The sequence below is a fragment of the Pleurodeles waltl genome, chromosome 7 (assembly GCF_031143425.1).
Source record: "Pleurodeles waltl isolate 20211129_DDA chromosome 7, aPleWal1.hap1.20221129, whole genome shotgun sequence".
In the NCBI taxonomy this organism is placed as follows: Eukaryota; Metazoa; Chordata; class Amphibia; order Caudata; family Salamandridae; genus Pleurodeles; species Pleurodeles waltl.
Window position 1 is genome coordinate 473,592,661 of NC_090446.1, and position 20,797 is coordinate 473,613,457.

Below are 20,797 nucleotides of genomic sequence, written 5' to 3' on the forward strand. Positions count from 1 at the left end.
CAGCACTTGCTGCACCTACTTAGGTGAAAGACTTTTGATTACTTTTTCAGCACAAAACGAAGTGACTGCATTTACCATGATGCATTGGGGCTAACTTTTTGCTTGAGTGTGAGGCAGTGTGCTCCCTTTTTTCTTTTTGTCCAATGACTGCTCCCTTGAGCTAACGAGCTGACGAGCTCTGGAGAGGCACCTGTGCGCCAGTGAGTGGTACATAAACCCGAGAAGACTTTTGGCGGCATTTCAAGCAACCCCACAGACTTGGCTGCTCTCTGCTGATGACGGGCTAAACCTAGAAACACGTGTCCAGAGATACACAGCACTTGCTGCACCTACTTAGGTGAAAGACTTTTGATTACTTTTTCAGCACAAAACGAAGTGACTGCATTTACCATGATGCATTGGGGCTAACTTTTTGCTTGAGTGTGAGGCAGTGTGCTCCCTTTTTTCTTTTTGTCCAATGACTGCTCCCTTGAGCTAACGAGCTGACGAGTTCTGGAGAGGCACCTGTGCGCCAGTGAGTGGTACATAAACCCGAGAAGACTTTTGGCGGCATTTCAAGCAACCCCACAGACTTGGCTGCTCTCTGCTGATGACGGGCTAAACCTAGAAACACGTGTCCAGAGATACACAGCACTTGCTGCACCTACTTAGGTGAAAGACTTTTGATTACTTTTTCAGCACAAAACGAAGTGACTGCATTTACCATGATGCATTGGGGCTAACTTTTTGCTTGAGTGTGAGGCAGTGTGCTCCCTTTTTTCTTTTTGTCCAATGACTGCTCCCTTGAGCTAACGAGCTGACGAGCTCTGGAGAGGCACCTGTGCGCCAGTGAGTGGTACATAAACCCGAGAAGACTTTTGGCGGCATTTCAAGCAACCCCACAGACTTGGCTGCTCTCTGCTGATGACGGGCTAAACCTAGAAACACGTGTCCAGAGATACACAGCACTTGCTGCACCTACTTAGGTGAAAGACTTTTGATTACTTTTTCAGCACAAAACGAAGTGACTGCATTTACCATGATGCATTGTAGCTAACTTTTTGCTTGAGTGTGAGGCAGTGTGCTCCCTTTTTTCTTTTTGTACAATCATTTTCAGTGTTGCAACATAGTAACAAATCATCAATGTATTGTATTAAAACAGTTTGTGGTCGTAGTGTTAACATATGCAATTCCTTCTTAAGTGCTTGAGAATAAATTGAGAGGGATTCTGTAAATCCTTGTGGGATTTGTACTCAAGTGTATGAGCCACCTTGAAATCTGAGCAAAAATTGGTATTGAGAATCAGGATGCAAAGGAATGGAAAAGAAAACATTCTTTAAGTCAGTAACAGAAACACATGCTGTGGGAGGAATAGTGGCAAATATTGTTGTTGGATTTGGTACCACTGGGATTCTGGGCTGTACTATCTTATTCATTTTATGCAGGTCAACCACTAGACGCCATAGATCACATTTAGTTGGATCATCATTTTTTAAGACCGGTAAAGTGGGGCTGTTGCAAGGACTTCCTTCAATTTCTACAATTACTCCATCTTCCAATATATCGGAAATAACTTTCTGTAATCCCAGTTCACCTTTTTGTGATATTTTGGATTGTGGTACTCGGGGTAGTCTGACGTTAGGTTGTAGTTTCAAACATGAATTAGAAAAGGCCTAGTCAGGGACTTTTCAGGATGAAAACAGACAACTCTGGGGAATTCCCTGCAGACTTCAGCTAACATCAGCTGTCCCCTTCTATTTTAAAACAAGCCTTGAGCTATTTCAAGACAGAAGAAATAGTATATCTTGGTTAGTGGTATGTGAACAGATAAGCATTTCTCAGAAATAGGACAACACATTGAAGGGTCAACTGGAATAAATGAAACTTTGCTGGCACAGAGTAAATGTGAATTGCATGAAACATAGAAATTAAACTTTGTCAGAACTTTTGTCCCACTCATTAGACACAAGTAAAATGGTTACAAAGAGTTTGGCTGTTTTACCTGCCCATGCAGGTACCTCCAAAAACTACCAGTGCTGCCATCTCCAAAACACCCTTTCCTTTCACAGCCTGTGATGTATTTTTATTTAGGCCCAGGCCAGGCACTCTGTTGTCCTAGAACTTGTAAGTCTGTCAATTTGAAACAAGAACTCTACTCGATATACATACTTATCTCCTTTTTATTCCTCTACCTACTTTCTCTTTGCTCCCAGACGTCCCACCAACCCAACAAGGTTCCTCTCTGCTAATTTTTCACTTAATATTGGTGCAACAAACCAGGGCAAATTGAAATGCGTTAAGCAAATCTTTTATTTGTTCTTGGCTCATACCTACATCTTCTGACCCAGTTTTAACAAGAATTATCCTGTCATTTTTGTGGGATTGGGAAACCTTTTGAAGTTAACATTCGTATTTAGTATTAATATTATTTCCTACATTAAATTGGTAAATAATTGCATTTGTCTTCTTTTTAATCTAGGCACTGGTGAAGTTTGTCCCATGGCCCTAGCAGCAGCCGCTGCGGCCTCAACCGCTGCTGTGACAGTGATACCCATGGAGGGAGCCCCGGTGGTCACCCAGGCCCTGCCGTCCCAGCCCTGGTGAAGCAGCCTACCCTGAGCATGAGGAAATGGGAGCGACACACACCAGAAAACAAAGGAGGGGAGAAGGAAGACTTGAGGAGAAACTTGGCTGGGAGCTCTGGGCCGTGTGGCACCTGGAGATTTTTCACGGTGATGTCAGTCCCTCCCACGAACCACTGACACCACCTTTCTACAGTCTCTGTTTCAGTACCACGCAGTTCTACGTCCCTAAACCGTTGTGTAATAACTTGTGACTGCTGTGGGACCATCCAATGTCCCTGGACATCGACCTACAGAAATCCCGGTACCCTGCATTCTTTGGCTCCTTCCAGACTTCAGGAGCTCCCTTTTCGTTCCCACAGCACTAATCTCCATTCCTTCACTCCAGCACCACCCTCCCCAGCCCACCCAGCAACCGCATTTATAAGTCACCGTCTTCATAGGACTAGCATCCTATTTTGAGGGTGTGGTTGAATTCCACCTCCTGAGTTAGGTCCAGTGCCTGCCGTAGACTTCAGTCTAAATTGGTGACTGAGCTGTGGCTGGTCTTGAAAAGACTGGAATGTATTTTACCTTCACTTTTACCCTTCTAGCTTTTAGAATCTGCTTCTTTACAGAGGTTTGGTTTTGGCTGTTTGGGTGTGTGTTGGGGGCAAGGGGTGTAATACTTTAACAAGTGGCAGAGTAACGGGTCAAGACTTAGTCACATCAGCTGCATCCACGTGGGAGAATATAATGCATTGTTTATTATTTTTTCTTTTTTGTGGCTCTTATTTGTATTTATTTTAACGGTTGAAAGAAAGCAGGAAAGGGATTTGAAAAATGTTCCACCCGCCCTAATAGTGACGAGCTATGTATTTGTTTCATGAACACTAAAAAGGGCGTGCCCTTCTGGTTCCTTTACCTTTCTGGTACGTTTGATGTGGAGGTGCCTTTGCAACTGAGGCGCCTTTAATGTTGTCATGCCCTGACATTCAGGCTCATTGGCTTGACTTTAACTTGGTGATGTGCTTGCATCGTTTTCTTATTGCAGTGCTGTTAGAAGGATGAGCCGTTACAGAAGTAGAATAATTTGCTTTAAGATTTCATAGTGGATACAATGTAGGATTGGAGCATGAAGAGGTGTCTTACACCTTCACCAGCTAGTCAGCCTCCAAAATAAGTCCGAAAATTAACGGCAAATTAAGAGAGAATTAGAGGTATGACTTTGTCAGGTGAAGCTAGGAAGCAGGAGAGGTAGGATCTAACCTCTATAAAAAGGAAAAGTGATATACCCACCTGAAAAATATGAATTTCTGGTAGTACGTATACTGATATCTGCCATGGAAGTGTTCTGCAGAGTGCTTTAACTGATGTCAATTGCCTACTTTGCCGTTATGCACCTAGACTGAAGACAAAGTCGCATAAGTAGGCCCAAGGAGAATGAACAACTGTTAATGCCCAAAATCTTGTGGGCAATAAAGCGATTAGCCCCTTTCCCTCCGATGTCATCTCTCTAAAGTTACGTATAAAAAGCCAGTGACCATCTGCTTCATGTTGACTCCAACTTTTTATCAAATGTAGATGGAAGGCAAATAACACTAGTGAAATCCAGCACACTGCACAAACTTCTGCAGTAAAGTATGCTAAGATATTTGTCTATACTGCAGAATCTGAGGGCTTTCCCCTTCTTTTCCTTTCTCCTCACCTCCCTCTTCTTCAGCACTTCCTCTGTATCTGCTTATTTTTCCCAGTCTCCTCATCGTCTGTGTCTGATATCCTTGTTTCCCCTCTGTGCTTCTCACTAATACCAGCAGTTCCTAAAATTTGAGTTTTTCCAATTTTCCATCAAATATGTCTTGTTCTCTTTTTCTCATCCCTTCCCTTGGCAGATTCTTCTTTGCCACCCCTCCCCAGCAGGTCCAGCTCGCCTCTACTATGCTTCTTTACCCTTCTAACAAGTCCATACTTTTGTCCTGCCTGGCACTGCTCTCTCCAATTTTGTCATCTACTCTGAACAGTCTCCATTGTTGTTGCACTCAGATTTCTAAACTCCTCTCTTCCCTTTGCTTTCCCTATTTCCCTCCTCTCTTCCTTGGCTACTTGCTTTTCCCCTCTGCATGCCTCGTTCTGCTTGAGCACAACAAAAATTATAGCTTACTCCATCCTGAATAGGGAATCCTTTACCTCCTTTAATTTATTGCCATCAATATTGCCAATCTACCTTTCCTGGAAACTTTACAGAAAGCTGCCCTTCCTTTGACTTCAGATTCACAAGGATTGATCCAGGAGTTCTACTCTTGCATTCCAGCCTGGCCACTTGGCCGAGCCAGCTCCATTAGCCATCTGGTGGGACATTTTTCTGGTGACAGACTGAATTCCGTCAGTGTTACTTGGATCTTTCAACTGCCTTTGACATTAAGGTTCATGACCTCAACTGTGCTGAGCACAAGTGTGTGTAGAGTGAAAATAGTCCGCATGGATCTAATAAGATTTTAAGAGTTTCTAAGTGACCCACCTTATTATAGAAAACTTGGTGGCTTCTTGTCCCAAAAGTCTTGATGTTCTTTGGTGACCCCAGGGTTCACCATCAACGACTCATCTTTTTTTACTTACATTCTCACCCTGAGTTATTGACCAGTTGCAGGTAAAATGTCACTCGTACCGTCATGATAAGTTGTATGTGCATCATTTGTTATTACCTGACCAGCTTAATTTAGATAGATGTATAAGTGCTGTAAAACTCCAGATGTTTGCTAGCTGTCTCTTACTAAATCATAACTTAATCACCCCCTTCCTACCGTGTTACAGAGTGCTTTTGATGTTGTGTCTCTTAATTTTCTCCAGGCCAATTCCACCTGCTCGTGTGTCTGGTAGGGTCCTTGCATTATGTTTGACTCCAGTTGTTAGGTTCAGAGGCGGTTCAAAGCAGTCTTGTCTACTATGCCTTCCCACCCAGTCTTTCCACAAAACCTTCTGACTTCGGTCCCCATTGTAGGTTGCCTACTAATCCTCTCCATATTTCTGCCCCGTTCCGTAACAAACTTCCTATATCAGGGGTATTGGTAAAACCAGGGGGTGGAGTTAATGGGGGATTCTAAGTCTGAGCCGCAAGATTCGCTTACAAATGAGGAACTACCCCCAGGAATTTGTAATTTCAAGTCAGACTTTCCAGGATTTAAGCAGCTGCATTATTTAGATGTAACAAAACAGATATATGGTGCTCAAAACATTACTGTACCTCCCCACCTCCCAAACTCTGTAAATAAGAGGCCATTTATAACGAGGACCTTTTAGCTTTGGATTTCTGTAGTTAATTGAAGACCCCTTTAACCAAATCCCTGTAATGTGCCCTTTCGTAATCTGCCCTTTATTCTAAAACGTGCAGATGAAGGCCTCGATTCCACTACTCTGCTAGTGAAAGCAGTAAGTGCAGGTTAATTATTTGTGTGGACACTTAATTTAATTATTATTCTCAATTTAAACAGTTTCCTTCTGCAGTTATTTTATACCTCTCACTGTCCAATTCGCCCTTGTCCCTGTTTTGTCTCTGCTTGCCTCCACAGGTCCGACTTGCTCATTGCTAATTTCTCCTCCTGAAATTCCTGGGCTTCCATTTTTCCCATCCCGGGTTCTGCTGCAGCTTGAAACGCCTGGCCTTAGTAGTTTTCGTTCTTCCTCCTTCTCCCCTGTACGCATGGCTTGTGGGACTCCCTTACCTCTTCTCAATCCCTAAACAGCTCCTGCTCTCTCTTTATTCTAATCTCGCCCCCTTCTCTCTCCCCACTGCAGTCCATGCTCTCCAACCTTTCCCCCTTGTGTCTCCTGCTGCAGTTCCCCCTCTCTGTAACCATGATCTTCTCTCAGCAGCACTTGCTTTCCTTCTCTTAACCCCTCTTCGTACCGTCGGCAATTTTGCTTTCTTCCCAGCCCTCTTCCAGTTCACATACTACTTCCTTCTTTACGTCGCTTTGTCCTCTTTCCTGCTTGCACCCCTGAGCAGTCTCCACTCAGTAGTTCCTGTCTAGCTCAGGGTGCTGGTTCGTAGCCAGTCTGTGGTTCCATGTCAGGCCTTGTCCTTGATTGAGGCTAAGAGTTCTGGAAGCTTCTATAAACTTCCACTCCCTGCATCTTCATTTCTAAAGAATGTATGCAGGTTACAGATTATTGTGTTGCCACAGATGGCGGAGCAGAACCATTCTCTGTCCAGGGATTCTGGACTGAGGTTCCTTGGTAAAAGTGGCTACCAGTACTAAAATGGCACGCAATGCTTCCAGACTGGATTTGAAGTGCATTGACAGAGCTGCATTATTCTAGTACTGGAGTAGCAGAGGGTGCTGCAGCCCAGAGGTGCTGCACAAATGTCAGAGCTGTGCATGCGTTCATGTCATAAAATACCCAAGGTTGAAGCTGGGCACATGATTGGTTGGGTGTTAGTAGAGTTGTATATATGCAGTACTGGAATGGCAAGGATGTTTTTTTCTGTCTATGCTGTAGTTTTAAAAGACTTTTTAAAATATGTTTAAAAAAAAATATATAAACTGTAATACCTGTCCTTCTCCCCCACTTGTACCTCACACTTGTGCATCTGTTATTTTGTCCACCTTTTAATAATTTTATCACCTTAATTTTAATATATTTCGCTCATTTTCTTGTCAAAGGAAAATTAAAAAAAAAAGAAAGTGTATGAGACATTTTAATGTTATAAAGGAACTGAACGGCCCTTGATCTGTTGTCCGGAAGTGCATGAAAATGATTTTTGTTTTGTATAAAAATGACAGAATCCTCACAAGAAATCTTGTTTGTTGCTCTAACTGTAAGAGGAGATACATGCCCTTGGACTCCTCTCTCTGTCACAGGCTGTGTGTTCCACGTCAAACTTTATTAAAAGATTTGAAAACACTGTCTTTTCTGTGCATATTTTGAATCCATTTTAACTTGCTGCCATTTTAAGTTTTGTCAGAGATCAAACTTTTGTAATTGCTCCATGTTATGGTAATTATTTGTGTCACACACCTGCTTCTGTTAGCATGACGACGCAGCACTAACCTAATCTGGGTAAGATCCAGACTTGGTTTCTAGGATTCCATTGCAGACCAAGGTGTCATTTGGCTTGGGAACCTGTATCACTAGGAGTGTATTTTCCACTGTTTAAGTGCGTCTTAATCATTGGTTTGTTAGTGCTTAGGGTGACAGCTCTGGCCGGGAGAGCTACTAAATTGTTTGGGTGTCATCTGAGTTATTGAACATATATCATTCCCAGCATGTAGGTGAGTGACAAAACTACAGGTAGTGGTTGCTGTGAAAGACCATTATATTGTTAACTGACCTATCTGGACTAGATTGGTTGACTTGGTTAGGTGGCTGTTAAAAGTTCTTCCTAATACATTCAGCTGTGGATTTGTGTGGCCTCTTGAGAATGTTAGTGCTGTTGTGAGCTTAGTGGTATTCAGCTGGCCTGCATATCTGCTTTGTTTGGTGTATGAGTGGTGTTATTTTGAATGTTGCATATGTTGTATTTAGCTACAATTTGAGAAAGAAACAGGGACCAGGGCACTCTGAGTCTCTATAATAAATATATAGTCCAAAATGAGTAGAGTTGCAAGGAGTGTTTAATCCAAGAACAGACAACAGCCAACACGTGTTTCGTCCTAGCGGACTTTTTCAAGGCTGAAACATAAACAGATGGCAATTCTTATACATGAGATGATACAATGTATGAGGATCTGTCACATGGATACACTTTTTTGCACGAGGGATGAACCCTTTAGAATACACGAATATTCGACCAGAAAGGCGATACCCCATTGTTTGAACAATAAAGCAATTATAGTAAACTTCTTTAAACTTTTTTTAAAAACAAAGGGAAGATAGTGCACGTGAATGAGATAGGTGAAAACCACCTGGAGGTGCCTTTTCAAAGTGGGTAGAGAAGTTTCCCTTGTGCAATAGGGAAGCATGCAAATAAACCTTACATTTCAAACTGGTGTCCAAGACAGAGATAGATGCATGCATGGTAGGTGGCAGGTAGGAGGAAAAACCGTGTATGCAAGCCAAGATTAGAATAGGAGTACTACACAAACAGGTGGTAGTTACCTCATAGATTCAGACTTGGATGAAGAATAGTTTCACTAGGGCTGCTGTAGCCCCTAAAATATAGCATTGGTTCTAGGGGGAGAAACCAGATGAGACATGTTTATGCTACTGAAATATCATAGGCTGGGTAAACTGGATAAATCGGTAGGAAAAAGAAAGTAGTAGTAACCTACCCAATGTAAATAGTCAGTCTTGCCATATTTTGTGGCTAGTGCTCCTGTCTTTGGCACTATGCGGCTTGCCGTACTCGTAAGTATTGGTCAAATAGTATATCCGTAGTTACATACGGTGATAGACACGGGGTCCCTCTGGGCCCAACCTGCAAAGAGTGACATAAAAAGAGTGGGTATATCAAGGAAAAATTGAGATGGCAACTCCAGCTAGTAGTCCAGAAATAGTATGAGAGCTGCTGTCTACACTCTCATTCTTGTTAAAAATAACTGGGTGGTTACACGTCTTCATCAATATAATTCGAGTGGTCTAAACTAGGCAATATTGTGTTCTCCTGGTGCTCGTAGTTAAGGCTGACAAATACTAGAAAAATGGAATCGTGCCATAATGGCCGCCAAAAACTGCAGGTCGTGGTAAAAGAGAGAAAAAGCCGTAATGGCCAAACCAGAGAAAAATAATAAATATAAACACACGTATCCGTCTCTCCATTATGGTTCATGAAGGACGTGGGCATGGTCAGCCCGGCTATATTTAAAAGAGCGGGAGAGTCCAGACTCGTTCTAATCTGGAATCCCCGTCAAAGTACTTGCATCAAACTAAGCGAAAAGAAGGAAAGATCTGCCCCGTCGGGGTTCCCGTAATTAATGCTCAGAAGGGATAAAGTAAGAAGGGAAACGAATGCCGGTGCGGTTCTGCGGCTGCTGGGACTGGACTGCACATACCTTATTTCTTTCAGTCACTATACGTTTAGTAATGCATCCATTAGTGCGGAGAGCGCAAGGACAGCGCGTGATAACGCTGTCTTGTTGCCGGTGTATTTTGCGTACTGCAGATTGTCGGCGTCTATATGCGCGCGCCGAAAATATTAAAAAAGGACTACGACCTAGTCCGATAGAGCGCTTAGGGAGCCCTAGTGCAGATGGGCATTAGCAGGCGCCATGTTGGTGGTATTTCGGGTCAGATAGGAAATGTCCATATACAGTTAAAGAAAAACCTGCCAAGAGTTTGAAAAAAGGGGAGAGAGCTACAAAGGAAAGGACTGATACAATGGTATAAACGTTGTAAACAGTATAGAAGGTGAAAGATAGTAGAGTGGATACGTGGCTCGTGTGTATTATATAGGTGGATGTAAGTGAAAAAAGGAAAGATGAATATTACCCGATGCCAGCATGCTTGTATAGTGTTGCCATTATCCAACTGTTTTCGGCAAACCGTGCCATATGAGTATGAGAGGCATGTCACACATTTAAAATAAATCATAGATCTCTGTGTAGCGCAGACACAGTAACATTTCCGACATAAAAGAGACAAACGTAAGTAAACAGCCTCAAAAAAGGAACTAGTTAACATAGCAGTTTTTAACATTTTTTTTACATTGTAAGAAAAACCGCCTGTGAATGGGGTGATAGTTATGTTTTACAATATCAATAAAAAGGACACAATGCAAAGGAAAAAAATGTCAATATATGCATCAAAAAAGAGAAAATGTGGTTATAAATACGTCGTGTAGTATCCAGAGTCAGTACAGACCAAATACACAAGGGACGACATCAATTATATACAGTGAAGAGCATCACAACAGCCCGCAGATGCTCATAAGAATACATGCAGGTCCTTGTGGATATTAAGGCCCTGTTCTACTGCCCGTAGTTTTATAATCCATCTGCTCTCTAAGCGTCTTAGGGCCAGTGTGCGGTTGCCTCCTCGGGGCATATTATTTAGAGAGTCTATCCCATGTATAGTTATATCCAAGACTTCTCTTTGTCCATGTTGTTCATTATAATGTGATGCAAAAGGGTAGTTCGTATTGTGTGTTCTGATGGCTCTCAGATGCTCCTGGATTCTCTCCTTGAGAGGGCGGATGGTGCTGCCTACATAAATGAGTCCACAGACGCATACAATGCAATACACCACATGGCTGGTATTGCAATTAATGAAGTTTTTGATTTTATGTTCGACCTGGGTATTGTACCGAAATTTCTGTGTTTTGTCCTTAATGTAATCACAGATGCTACATTGTCCACATTTGTAAGTGCCTGGTGGCAATTTTGGTAGCCAAGTACCTTTTTTGACAGAGGGCAAAAAGCTGTGGCATAGCTGATCCCGTAGAGTAGTGCCCCTTTTGTAGATTATGCTAGGTTTCGTAGTAAGTCCTTTCTTACCACACCCCTAGCAACATGACGATTAGAGATGTCAAAGATATCCAAACTCTGTTATCAATAGAACATACAGAGGGCTCCGCACCATCACTTACTGACATCCTCACTGATCTTATCATAGACTCCAAGATCAGAACGCTCAGCGGTCTCAAGACCACTTCCAAATTTACACCTGTGATTCCCAGGGACTATGCCATTGATTCCTTTTGTAGGAAGGTCACTAATGACCTTTACCACATGGAAGAACAATACACTTTGGGACAAAAGTCCATCTCCTCGTACAATGTTACACTAGCAGAAAAAAGAGCCATTGCTTCTCTTTCTAGATGCAATGATATTGTCATCAAAGAAGCTAAACTATACACGGGATAGACTCTCTAAATAATATGCCCGAGGAGGCAACCGCACACTGGCCCTAAGACGCTTAGAGAGCAGATGGATTATAAAACTACGGGCAGTAGAACAGGGCCTTAATATCCACAAGGACCTGCATGTATTCTTATGAGCATCTGCGGGCTGTTGTGATGCTCTTCACTGTATATAATTGATGTCGTCCCTTGTGTATTTGGTCTGTACTGACTCTGGATACTACACGACGTATTTATAACCACATTTTCTCTTTTTTGATGCATATATTGACATTTTTTTCCTTTGCATTGTGTCCTTTTTATTGATATTGTAAAACATAACAACTATCACCCCATTCACAGGCGTTTTTTCTTACAATGTAAAAAAAATGTTAAAAACTGCTATGTTAACTAGTTCCTTTTTTGAGGCTGTTTACTTACGTTTGTCTCTTTTATGTCGGAAATGTTACTGTGTCTGCGCTACACAGAGATCTATGATCTATTTTAAATGTGTGACATGCCTCTCATACTCATATGGCACGGTTTGCCGAAAACAGTTGGATAATGGCAACACTATACAAGCATGCTGGCATCGGGTAATATTCATCTTTCCTTTTTTCACTTACATCCACCTTTATAATACACACGAGCCACGTATCCACTCTACTATCTTTCACCTTCTATACTGTTTACAACGTTTATACCATTGTATCAGTCCTTTCCTTTGTAGCTCTCTCCCCTTTTTTCAAACTCTTGGCAGGTTTTTCTTTAACTGTATATGGACATTTCCTATCTGACCCGAAATACCACCAACATGGCGCCTGCTAATGCCCATCTGCACTAGGGCTCCCTAAGCGCTCTATCGGACTAGGTCGTAGTCCTTTTTTAATATTTTCGGCGCGCGCATATAGACGCCGACAATCTGCAGTACGCAAAATACACCGGCAACAAGACAGCGTTATCACGCGCTGTCCTTGCGCTCTCCGCACTAATGGATGCATTACTAAACGTATAGTGACTGAAAGAAATAAGGTATGTGCAGTCCAGTCCCAGCAGCCGCAGAACCGCACCGGCATTCGTTTCCCTTCTTACTTTATCCCTTCTGAGCATTAATTACGGGAACCCCGACGGGGCAGATCTTCCCTTCTTTTCGCTTAGTTTGATGCAAGTACTTTGACGGGGATTCCAGATTAGAACGAGTCTGGACTCTCCCGCTCTTTTAAATATAGCCGGGCTGACCATGCCCACGTCCTTCATGAACCATAATGGAGAGACGGATACGTGTGTTTATATTTATTATTTTTCTCTGGTTTGGCCATTACGGCTTTTTCTCTCTTCTACCGCGACCTGCAGTTTTTGGCGGCCATTATGGCACGATTCCTTTTTTCTAGTATTTGTCAGCCTTAACTACGAGCACCAGGAGAACACAATATTGCCTAGTTTAGACCACTCGAATTATATTGATGAAGACGTGTAACCACCCAGTTATTTTTAACAAGAATGAGAGTGTAGGCAGCAGCTCTCATACTATTTCTGGACTACTAGCTGGAGTTGCCATCTCAATTTTTCCTTGATATACCCACTCTTTTTATGTCACTCTTTGCAGGTTGGGCCCAGAGGGACCCCGTGTCTACCACCGTATGTAACTACGGATATACTATTTGACCAATACTTACGAGTACGGCAAGCCGCATAGTGCCAAAGACAGGAGCACTAGCCACAAAATATGGCAAGACTGACTATTTACATTGGGTAGGTTACTACTACTTTCTTTTTCCTACCGATTTATCCAGTTTACCCAGCCTATGATATTTCAGTAGCATAAACATGTCTCATCTGGTTTCTCCCCCTAGAACCAATGCTATATTTTAGGGGCTACAGCAGCCCTAGTGAAACTATTCTTCATCCAAGTCTGAATCTATGAGGTAACTACCACCTGTTTGTGTAGTACTCCTATTCTAATCTTGGCTTGCATACACGGTTTTTCCTCCTACCTGCCACCTACCATGCATGCATCTATCTCTGTCTTGGACACCAGTTTGAAATGTAAGGTTTATTTGCATGCTTCCCTATTGCACAAGGGAAACTTCTCTACCCACTTTGAAAAGGCACCTCCAGGTGGTTTTCACCTATCTCATTCACGTGCACTATCTTCCCTTTGTTTTCAAAAAAAGTTTAAAGAAGTTTACTATAATTGCTTTATTGTTCAAAGAATGGGGTATCGCCTTTCTGGTCGAATATTCGTGTATTCTAAAGGGTTCATCCCTCGTGCAAAAATGTGTATCCATGTGACAGATCCTCATACATTGTATCATCTCATGTATAAGAATTGCCATCTGTTTATGTTTCAGCCTTGAAAAAGTCCGCTAGGACGAAACACGTGTTGGCTGTTGTCTGTTCTTGGATTAAACACTCCTTGCAACTCTACTCATTTTGGACTATATATTTATTATAGACTCAGAGTGCCCTGGTCCCTGTTTCTTTCTCAAATTGTATCTCACAGCACAGTCCATGGGTGGTCCCCTCCGGGGTTCCATCTACGAAACCTGTGCAATTTTGAAACCCTTTGTGGTTGGGTTTCTCCGACCAGGTTGGCACCGCGCACAAATACAGGCTACGCAACTTTAAATTGATTGGCTTCAGATGTGCGACAATATAGCATTAACCACTTCCTTGTTATGTTGTATTTAGCGGCTAAAGCTGTTGTGGGTTCAGTGAAATCCTACTCAATGGCATATCTGTTTAGTGTTGGAAATATATGCTGCACTCTGCCTAGGGAGTTCTGTTGGGTGCTAGGTTTTGTTTCTTAGTGATTGGTGCCATTGATGTGTAGCCATTTTAGTTATAGCTTCATGCACGTTATTTTAGCATACTAGGCCTGTCGCTGTGCACTTTAACCTAGATATATTTTATTCAGCTTTGTTGATTATTTTAACAATAGCCCCATTTGCGGTCTTGTTTTTATTTCCCGCTATCTAGCTGTTCTCTGCTTAGGCCAGCACTGTGTTCTTAAACAAGCACTCTGTGCTTCTCTCAAGGCTACAGTAAGATAGGTTGCCGGTAAAACGTGGCAACGCTTTGTCTCTGGCATTCACAGAAATATACACATCCCTTACGTAGGGACATTTTCTCAGAACATCAGCTTTTATTATAAAAACAGATCCTTGTACCATACACGTTAGGGGGAGATTCCAGCCAGAGGACCATGACTGTATGCTGATTGCTGATCGCTTCACTACAGCTGCTTATGCAGACTTCAGGCCTTTGCTCAGGTATGGTAGATGATGTCTTCCCAGGGGAACCTTAAGGGCAGAACTAGAGCTTTACATGCTCTGCTCTATTATAGCCTAGGTAGGAATTAGTCTATTGACTCTAGTGACAATATAGTAGCGTTATTTCTATACGTTACTCTCCTTGTCACAATTTTAATCCTGTCCAGCTTTATCGTCCTGGTTATTGCAGTATATGCTTTCTTGTCTAAGATGCAGTTGCTTCATTAAAACCTTATTGAAACATATACTGCTTCTGTTTGTCATTTGTATATGTGAGACTAACGTAAATGAGAGAAACGGGTGAGACCTGAGTAACCACGATTTCTTCGAGAAGTCAGTTGTGTCATGCGCTCGGCTGCCCAGTCATCCCTGCGCTTGGGTAGAGATGAGGCACTGCTAGTTAGCTGGAGAAAAACCCGGATTGGGGCAACAGGTGTCACCAGTAGTGGGTTAGACTCAGTCTCCCACACTGCAGGCGATTCTGCCGCTCAAAATCCAGAAGTCTCATTAGAATAATGAGAGCATACTCGACATGGCGCCCAACGTTTGGTCAGGCTCTAATTTTTGGGTCCTCCGGAGTATCTCGGTCTCACTATATACAAAGACACCTCAGTACTATTTACAGAGACGTCCGTGGTATTGAGGATTTCCTCCTCAGCTAAGTAGGGAACACCTAACTAAAGCTGTAGGTTGTTCAAGCTTGAACTCTAAAAGGATAATCCCCATTTGGCGTGCCTTCTCTCAACAAATTGACCATTTATTATGGCGAATCCACAACAGGTAGCAATTGCAGTCAATATGAGACAACCCCTTACTGCACATTTATTGACACATGGCCTGACAGCCCAGGGGGGTCCAGTCACATTTGTTGTTGGCGCACACACAGCTTATGGAACAGCATTGTTCGATGGCATCTGTCGCTGTAGATACACATGTTCTGCAATAGCTTGCCATCTGGTGTTGGGTCGGAGTGTTACAAGTTGTTTTTCTTCGAAGAAGTGTTTTCGAGTCACGGGACCGAGTGACTCCTCCTTCTGTGCTCATTGCGCATGGGCGTCGACTCCATCTTCGATTGTTTTCTTTCCGCCATCGGGTTCGGACGTGTTCCTGTCGCTCCGAGTTTCGGAACGGAAAGATAGCTGAAAACGGAAGATTTTCGACGGTATCGTTGCGATCCGGTTCGAGATAAACACACACGACGACGCATTGAACATCGAAGCGCTTCGGTGCCCTTCGGGGTAGATTTCGGCACACCGTCGGGGCCTAGTCGGCCCGACCGCGTGGAGAACAACGCCGATGGAACGGACCCCGTTTCGATTCTGCCCTGAATGCCACAACAAATATCCTTATACGGACCAACACTCGGTCTGTAACCTGTGCCTGTCACCCGAGCACAGCGAAGAATCCTGTGAGGCCTGTCGGGCGTTCCGGTCCCGAAAAACTCTGCGCGACCGTCGAGCGAGAAGACTGCAGATGGCGTCCACGCCAAAGGAGCATCGACAGTTCGAGACAGAAGAGGAACAGGAGGAATCCTTTTCCATCCAGGATTCAGACTCCGACGAACTCGACAATACAAAAACTGTGAGTAAGACGTCGAGATCAGAACTTAAAAAAGGCAAAAAGGCCCAGGGGACGCCACTGCCAACCGGCCATGGCTCAACCCAAATTACCGGTGACCAACAATCGGCACCGAAAAAGGCCCATTCAGTGTCGAGATCGTCCGACTCCGGTCGAGACACCGGCACGCAGCCTCCTCGGGACCGAGAGAGTGCTAAAGAGAAGCATCGACACCGAGAGTTCGGTGTCGACACGGATCGACGCCGAGACAGTGGCGCCGAAGACCATAGGGGCCAAGATTTTTCGGCACAAAAGAGGAGGAAGGTTACCTCGGAGCCGAAAAGACAAACAACAGGGTTTTCGGAGCCGAAAAAAGCACCAACAGACCCAGTTTCAGGCTCATATACTGAAGAGCATTCTATGTCTTCACAAATGAAAAAACACAGATTCGAACAGGAACTGCAATCCACTGAAGTGGATCACACGCAAAAGCGTATCTTTATTCAGCAGGGGACAGGGAAGATCAGTACCCTTCCACCTGTCAAAAGAAAGAGAACACTTCAGTTTATAGCACTAGAGGCTCCTCAGCAACAAACAGCAAAGAAGGTAACACCTCCTCCCTCGCCTCCACCTGTAACTCCGGCTTCGCCAACTTACACCCCGTCACATTCGCCAGCTCACACCGCCATGAGCCACGATGACCAAGATCAAGACGCGTGGGACTTGAACGATGCACCAGTGTCTGATAACAGCCCAGACACATACCCAACTAAGCCATCACCACCTGAGGACAGCACAGCCTATTCACAAGTGGTGGCTAGAGCAGCACAGTTCCATAATGTGGAACTACACTCTGAACAAGTAGAGGATGACTTTTTATTTAACACCCTCTCCTCCACCCACAGCTCCTACCAAAGCCTGCCTATGCTCCCAGGCATGCTACGCCATGCAAAGGAGATCTTCAAGGAACCAGTTAAAAGTAGGGCAGTAACGCCTAGAGTGGACAAAAAGTATAAGGCGCCTCCTACTGACCCTGTATTCATCACCTCTCAGCTGCCACCAGACTCTGTGGTGGTAGGGGCTGCCAGAAAACGGGCAAATTCACACACTTCTGGGGATGCACCTCCCCCAGATAAAGAAAGCAGAAAGTTCGATGCAGCCGGGAAGAGGGTCGCTGTCCAAGCAGCAAACCAGTGGCGCATCGCAAACTCACAAGCGCTGCTAGCGCGATACGACAGAGCCCACTGGGATGAGATGCAGCATCTCATTGAACATCTCCCAAAAGATCTACAAAAAAGAGCAAAACAGGTTGTTGAGGAGGGTCAAAACATTTCCAACAATCAAATACGCTCCTCTATGGATGCAGCAGACACAGCCGCAAGGACCATTAATACGTCGGTTACCATCCGTAGGCACGCATGGCTCAGAACGTCTGGATTCAAGCCAGAAATTCAGCAGGCAGTACTTAACATGCCAGTAAACGAAAAACTTCTGTTCGGTCCGGAGGTCGACACAGCCATAGAAAAGCTCAAAAAGGACACTGACACTGCCAAGGCCATGGGCGCACTCTACTCCCCGCAGAGCAGAGGATCTTATACCACCTTCCGCAAAACACCTTTTAGAGGAGGGTTTCGGGGTCAGGCCACACAAGCTAGTACCTCACAGTCCGCACCGTCCACCTACCAGGGACAGTACAGGGGAGGCTTTCGGGGCCAGTATAGAGGAGGGCAATTCCCTAGGAATAGAGGAAGATTTCAAAGCCCCAAAACCACTACCAACAAGCAGTGACTCACACGTCACTCACCCCACCCACACAACACCAGTGGGGGGAAGGATAAGTCAATATTACGAAGCATGGGAGGAAATAACTACAGACACATGGGTCCTAGCAATTATCCAACTTGGTTATTGCATAGAATTCCTGCAATTCCCTCCAGACATACCACCAAAATCAAAAAATTTATCAAAACACCATTCACAGCTTCTAGAGATAGAAGTTCAAGCACTACTGCAAAAAAATGCAATAGAATTAGTACCAAGCACACAAATAAACACAGGAGTTTATTCACTGTACTTTTTGATACCAAAAGAGGACAAAACACTGAGACCAATTCTAGACCTCAGAGTAGTAAACACATTCATCAAATCAGACCACTTTCACATGGTCACACTACAAGAAGTGTTACCATTGCTCAAAAAACACAACTACATGACAACCCTAGACCTCAAAGACGCATATTTCCATATACCAATACATCAATCACACAGAAAATATCTAAGGTTTGTATTCAAAGGAATACATTACCAATTCAAAGTATTGCCTTTTGGTTTAACAACCGCTCCAAGAGTATTCACAAAATGCCTAGCAGTAGTCGCTGCACACATCAGAAGGCAGCAAATACATGTATTCCCGTATCTAGACGACTGGCTAATCAAAACCACTTTGCTCACACAATGCTCAAACCACACAAATCAAGTCATACAAACCCTCTACAAACTAGGGTTCACCGTCAACTTTGCAAAATCCAACATTCAGCCAAGCAAAGTACAGCAATATCTAGGAGCCATAATAGACACGACAAAAGGAGTAGCAACGCCAACTCCACAAAGAATTCACAATTTCAACAGAGTCATTCAACACATGTCTCCAAATCAGACAATACAAGCAAGAACAATACTACAGCTCCTAGGCATGATGTCCTCATGCATAGCCATTGTCCCAAACGCAAGACTGCACATGAGGCCCTTACAACAGTGCCTAGCCTCACAGTGGTCTCAAGCACAGGGTCACCTTCTAGATCTGGTGTTAATAGACCGCCAAACTTACCTCTCGCTTCTATGGTGGAACAGTATAAATTTAAACAAAGGGCGGCCTTTCCAAGACCCAGTGCCACAGTACGTAATAACAACAGATGCTTCAATGACAGGGTGGGGAGCACATCTCAATCAACACAACATAAGAGGACAATGGAACATACATCAAACAAAACTGCATATAAATCATCTAGAATTATTAGCAGTTTTTCAAGCACTAAAAGCTTTCCAACCAATCATAATCCACAAATACATCCTTGTCAAAACAGACAACATGACAACGATGTATTATCTAAACAAACAAGGAGGAACACATTCAACGCAGTTAAGCTTATTAGCTCAAAACATATGGAAGTGGGCAATCCACCATCAAATTCGTCTAATAGCACAGTTTATTCCAGGGATCCAGAATCAACTGGCAGACAATCTCTCTCGAGATCACCAGCAAGTCCACGAATGGGAAATCCACCCACAAATTCTAAACACCTACTTCACACTCTGGGGAACACCTCAAATAGACTTATTTGCAACAAAAGAGAACGCAAAATGCCAAAACTTCGCGTCCAGATACCCACACAAGCAATCCCAAGGCAATGCCCTATGGATGAACTGGTCAGGAATATTTGCTTACGCTTTTCCTCCTCTCCCTCTCCTTCCTTATCTAGTAAACAAATTGAGTCAAAACAAACTCAAACTCATTTTAATAGCACCAACGTGGGCAAGACAACCCTGGTACACAACACTGCTAGATCTCTCTGTAGTACCCCACATCAAACTGCCCAACAAACCAGATCTGTTAACGCAACACAACCAACAGATCAGACACCCAGATCCAGCATCGCTGAATCTAGCAATCTGGCTCCTGAAATCCTAGAATTCGGACACTTACAACTTAGCCAAGAGTGTATGGAAGTCATAAAGCAGGCCAGAAGGCCATCCACTAGACACTGCTACGCAAGTAAGTGGAAAAGATTTGTTTGTTACTGCCATCATAATCAGATACAACCACTACACGCAACTCCAAAACATATAGTAAATTACTTGCTCCATTTACAAAAAGCAAAGCTAGCCTTCTCTTCTATTAAAATACACCTTGCAGCAATATCTGCATACCTGCAGACTACCTATTCAACTTCCTTGTATAGGATACCAGTCATCAAAGCATTCATAGAAGGTCTTAAAAGAATTATACCACCAAGAACACCACCTGTTCCTTCATGGAACCTAAACGTGGTCCTAACAAGACTCATGGGCCCACCTTTCGAACCCATGCACTCTTGCGGAATACAATTCCTAACCTGGAAAGTTGCCTTTCTCATCGCCATTACATCTCTAAGAAGAGTAAGTGAAATTCAAGCGTTCACAACACAAGAACCTTTTATACAAATACATAAAAATAAGGTTGTCCTACGAACTAATCTTAAATTTTTACCAAAAGTTATTTCACCGTTCCATCTAAATCAAACGGTAAAACTACCAGTTTTTTTCCCACAGCCAGATTCTGTGGCTGAAAGAGCACTACATACATTAGATGTCAAAAGAGCATTAATGTACTACATTGACAGAACAAAGAACATCAGAAAGACTAAACAGCTATTTATTGCATTCCAAAAACCTCATCCAGGTAACCCAATATCAAAACAAGGTATAGCCAGATGGATAGTTAAATGCATCCAAATCTGCTACCTTAAAGCAAAAAGACAACTGCCCATTACTCCCAGGGCACATTCAACAAGGAAAAAAGGTGCTTCAATGGCCTTTTTAGGAAACATCCCAATGCATGAAATATGTAAGGCAGCCACATGGTCTACGCCTCACACATTTACCAAACACTACTGTAT

The 20,797-nt window shown here is 43.4% G+C and overlaps 1 protein-coding gene across 1 annotated transcript in view; it reads left to right on the forward strand.

Moving 5' to 3' along the window:
* The window catches only part of MAZ (MYC associated zinc finger protein), a 188,500-nt gene extending 181,058 nt beyond the window's left edge, over nt 1–7,442 (forward strand). Inside the window, exon 5 of the mRNA XM_069244089.1 lies at nt 2,459–7,442. Coding sequence (XP_069100190.1) covers nt 2,459–2,583 — 125 coding nt within the window. The 3' untranslated portion in view covers nt 2,584–7,442. The remainder of the gene's footprint in view (nt 1–2,458) is intronic.
* The last annotated feature ends 13,355 nt before the right edge of the window (nt 7,443–20,797 follow it).